This window comes from Myotis davidii, unplaced genomic scaffold (genome assembly GCF_000327345.1).
Source record: "Myotis davidii unplaced genomic scaffold, ASM32734v1 scaffold415, whole genome shotgun sequence".
NCBI classification, from domain to species: domain Eukaryota; kingdom Metazoa; phylum Chordata; class Mammalia; order Chiroptera; family Vespertilionidae; genus Myotis; species Myotis davidii.
The window spans coordinates 1,717,661-1,720,436 of record NW_006287951.1 but is presented as its reverse complement, the minus strand read 5'-3'; the positions used below and the strand labels follow the sequence as shown (position 1 = coordinate 1,720,436).

Here is a 2,776-nt window from a genome sequence, read left to right as displayed (position 1 = left end):
TCCCTGCAGCCAGTCTTCCTGTGGTTCTGGGCGATGTCCATTCCGTCTTTTAGTTGTATTTTTGAAGTGGTTGTTAGAGACAGCTAACTCCGATGTTTACCTATGCCGCCATCTTGGTTTCCTCCCCTGCGTATGCTTTGACCGGGAATTGAATCAGCAGCCTTTCAATGCATGGGACAAGGCCCAACCAACTGAGCCACACCGGCCAGGGGTATATGCTCTCTTTAATGTAACTTATTTATCTGCATATCTCTCTTGGACTTCAAGTTGAATCTGATGACAAAAAATTTGAATATTTCTGCCAAGACAGAGTTTAATGATTTGCATTGCTCTCTTTCCTAATGAACATGATAGGTCAAAAATATGAATGTGCCAAGCGATGGAATGTACACTGTGTGACCACACAGTGGTTTTTTGATAGTGTTGAGAAAGGTTTTTGTCAGGATGAATCCATGTACAAGACAGAGCCTAGACCAGAAACAAACACTATGCCTGATACTTCAACTCCTGCTGGCCAGATCAACACAATTAATAGTAAGTCTCATTGGGATTAAAGTAAACTATCAGTTTGCTGTGTAAGAATTGATAATAGGATCAGTGAGATATAGTAGGGAATTCCATCTTTTCTTGCTCTGCCTCTAGGCATAATTGTATTAGAACCAAATTGAATGAAAAATTAGTTAAGAACTTCTGATATTTTTTTTGTAATGAATGCATACTTACTTTCATACCCTGATGTAATGAAGAAGATGCTTAAAGAAATTAAGAATACTAACAGATAGACTTAAAATTTTAATTTTTAAAAACTTGACTGGTGTGCAAATATTATTACTACATTTCCTTTTTTTATTAGTTTGCTGCTGTTGTAGATCATTTATATTCATATAAAATTTAAAACCATTTCTAGTTTGTAGGTTACATGTTGGGCAATTGAGAAATGTTTATAAACTATTTTTTTAACATTAGCCAGCAACTTTAGATTTTTTATTAGAAGTTAGTCACTGTTAAGTAAACATTTTAAATATATTTTCATTTCAATAAAATATGAGCCTTAGTTTTATTTTTCCTTTTCGTATTATGCCACCAAGATTTCAGTAAAAACACTTGAATGTTAACTTTGGAAGCTGTTCATAGCTTCCAAAGTGTATCAGAAAACTTAATCTATAGGAAAACATGTAATCAGTTATTTTATCTTCATAAATATTATATCTTTGTTTAATATGTAGGTCGTACTCTTTCAGATGTCAGCAATATTTCCAACATCAATGCAAGTTGCATAAATGAATCGATATATAATTCCATTCTTAATAGCAAAGTGGAGCCTATACTTGAAAACCTAGAAAATCTGGATGTCAGTGCCTTTCAAGCACCTGAAGATTTATTAGATGGTTGTCGGGTATGTCTTCATTATGTACTAATTGCAGTAAGTGACAGTGTACATCAGTACTTCCTAGTCTAACTTTGAAGACCCTTCAGAGTTGGGCTTCCTCCTTTTCTGCATAAACCCTCCACACTAGCTAAGCAGGTGCACTTATTAGGCCATGTCCATCCTTTATCTGTCAGGGTCCCTCTGCCTGGGATGTACCTTCATCTGTCATCCTTCAAAGTCTATTCAGAAGATAATTTTATTCTGGCTTTTATTTAAAGCACCAAAGTAATTATCAAATATCTACTGTGAAGTACAAGAATGCTATGGGATTATGAAGAAGTGATAAAAATCAAAGTTTCAGAATACACTCTTCATTATATCTTTTTTTTCTCGTTTTTTTCTATCAATATATCTTAAAACACACGTTGTCTTATTTACACACAGTAGATTTTGATATATATGTATAATGTGTTACTTGTGAGAGAAATAGTGTCTTACATGCATTAATCAAAGTTAATTCTTTCTTTGCAGATATATCTTTGCGGTTTTAGTGGCAGAAAACTAGATAAACTGAGAAGGCTTATTAACAGTGGAGGTGGAGTTCGTTTTAACCAGCTCAATGAAGATGTAACTCATGTTATTGTGGGAGATTATGATGATGAATTGAAGCAGTTTTGGGATAAATCAGCCCACAGGTTTTGTCATTTTTTAATTCACAGCAATTTCTATTCTGTAATAATGCTTCTTAAAATTGCATGGCAGGTGGGATTATGGTCTTTATAGTTTAAACTAACATATAATTCTGCATTATTTTCTAGGCCTCATGTAGTGGGAGCAAAATGGTTGCTACAGTGTTTTAGTAAAGGTTATATGCTTCCTGAAGAGCCATATATCCATGCTAATTACAAACCAGTGGAAATCCCAGTTTCCGATCAACCTGAAAGTAAAACAGCCCTTTTAAAAAAGAACAACAGCTTCTCCAAGAAAAACTTCGCTTCTACTGAAAAGCATGAGCAAGCTGATGAAGATCTGCTCTCTCAATATGTAAATAATAATGCAACAGTAGGTAAGAAATAATTGGTTAGTGTTTATAGTTATTGGGAACTATTTTAGTAGTAGCGTAAAAAATATTTTTATTTTGAGAGTACATTTATTAAAGCTGGGGACAGTGAAACAAGGAAAGGCTTAGAATAGAAGCAGTGAGGAAATGGGCCTAGGCTGCTCTGCTTTAGGTCACTAAGAAGTCACAGAAGGCCCTGGCTGAGCAGCTCAGTTGGTTAGAGGTTGGAGCATTGTCCTATGCATATACCAAAAGGTTGTGGGTTCTATTCCCAGTCAGGATGTAGAAGCAACCAGTTGGTGCTTCTCTCTCTCTCTCTCTCTCTCTCTCTCTCTCTCTCTCTCTCC

General features: G+C 35.2%; 1 protein-coding gene across 5 annotated transcripts in view; it reads left to right on the top strand.

The window, feature by feature from the left end:
• The window catches only part of TOPBP1 (topoisomerase (DNA) II binding protein 1), a 42,528-nt gene that overhangs the window by 10,727 nt on the left and 29,025 nt on the right, over positions 1 to 2,776 (top strand). For 4 of the 5 annotated variants that reach the window (XR_001513196.1, XM_006759786.2, XM_006759788.2 and 1 more), the window contains 4 exons: positions 355 to 534; positions 1,227 to 1,396; positions 1,901 to 2,064; positions 2,188 to 2,435. Coding sequence is in view for 4 of the 5 variants with exons in the window: in XM_006759786.2 (XP_006759849.1) it covers positions 355 to 534; positions 1,227 to 1,396; positions 1,901 to 2,064; positions 2,188 to 2,435 (762 nt within the window). In the remaining variant the exon portion in view is untranslated. The remainder of the gene's footprint in view (positions 1 to 354; positions 535 to 1,226; positions 1,397 to 1,900; positions 2,065 to 2,187; positions 2,436 to 2,776) is intronic. The other variant, XM_006759787.2, reaches the window with a different exon arrangement.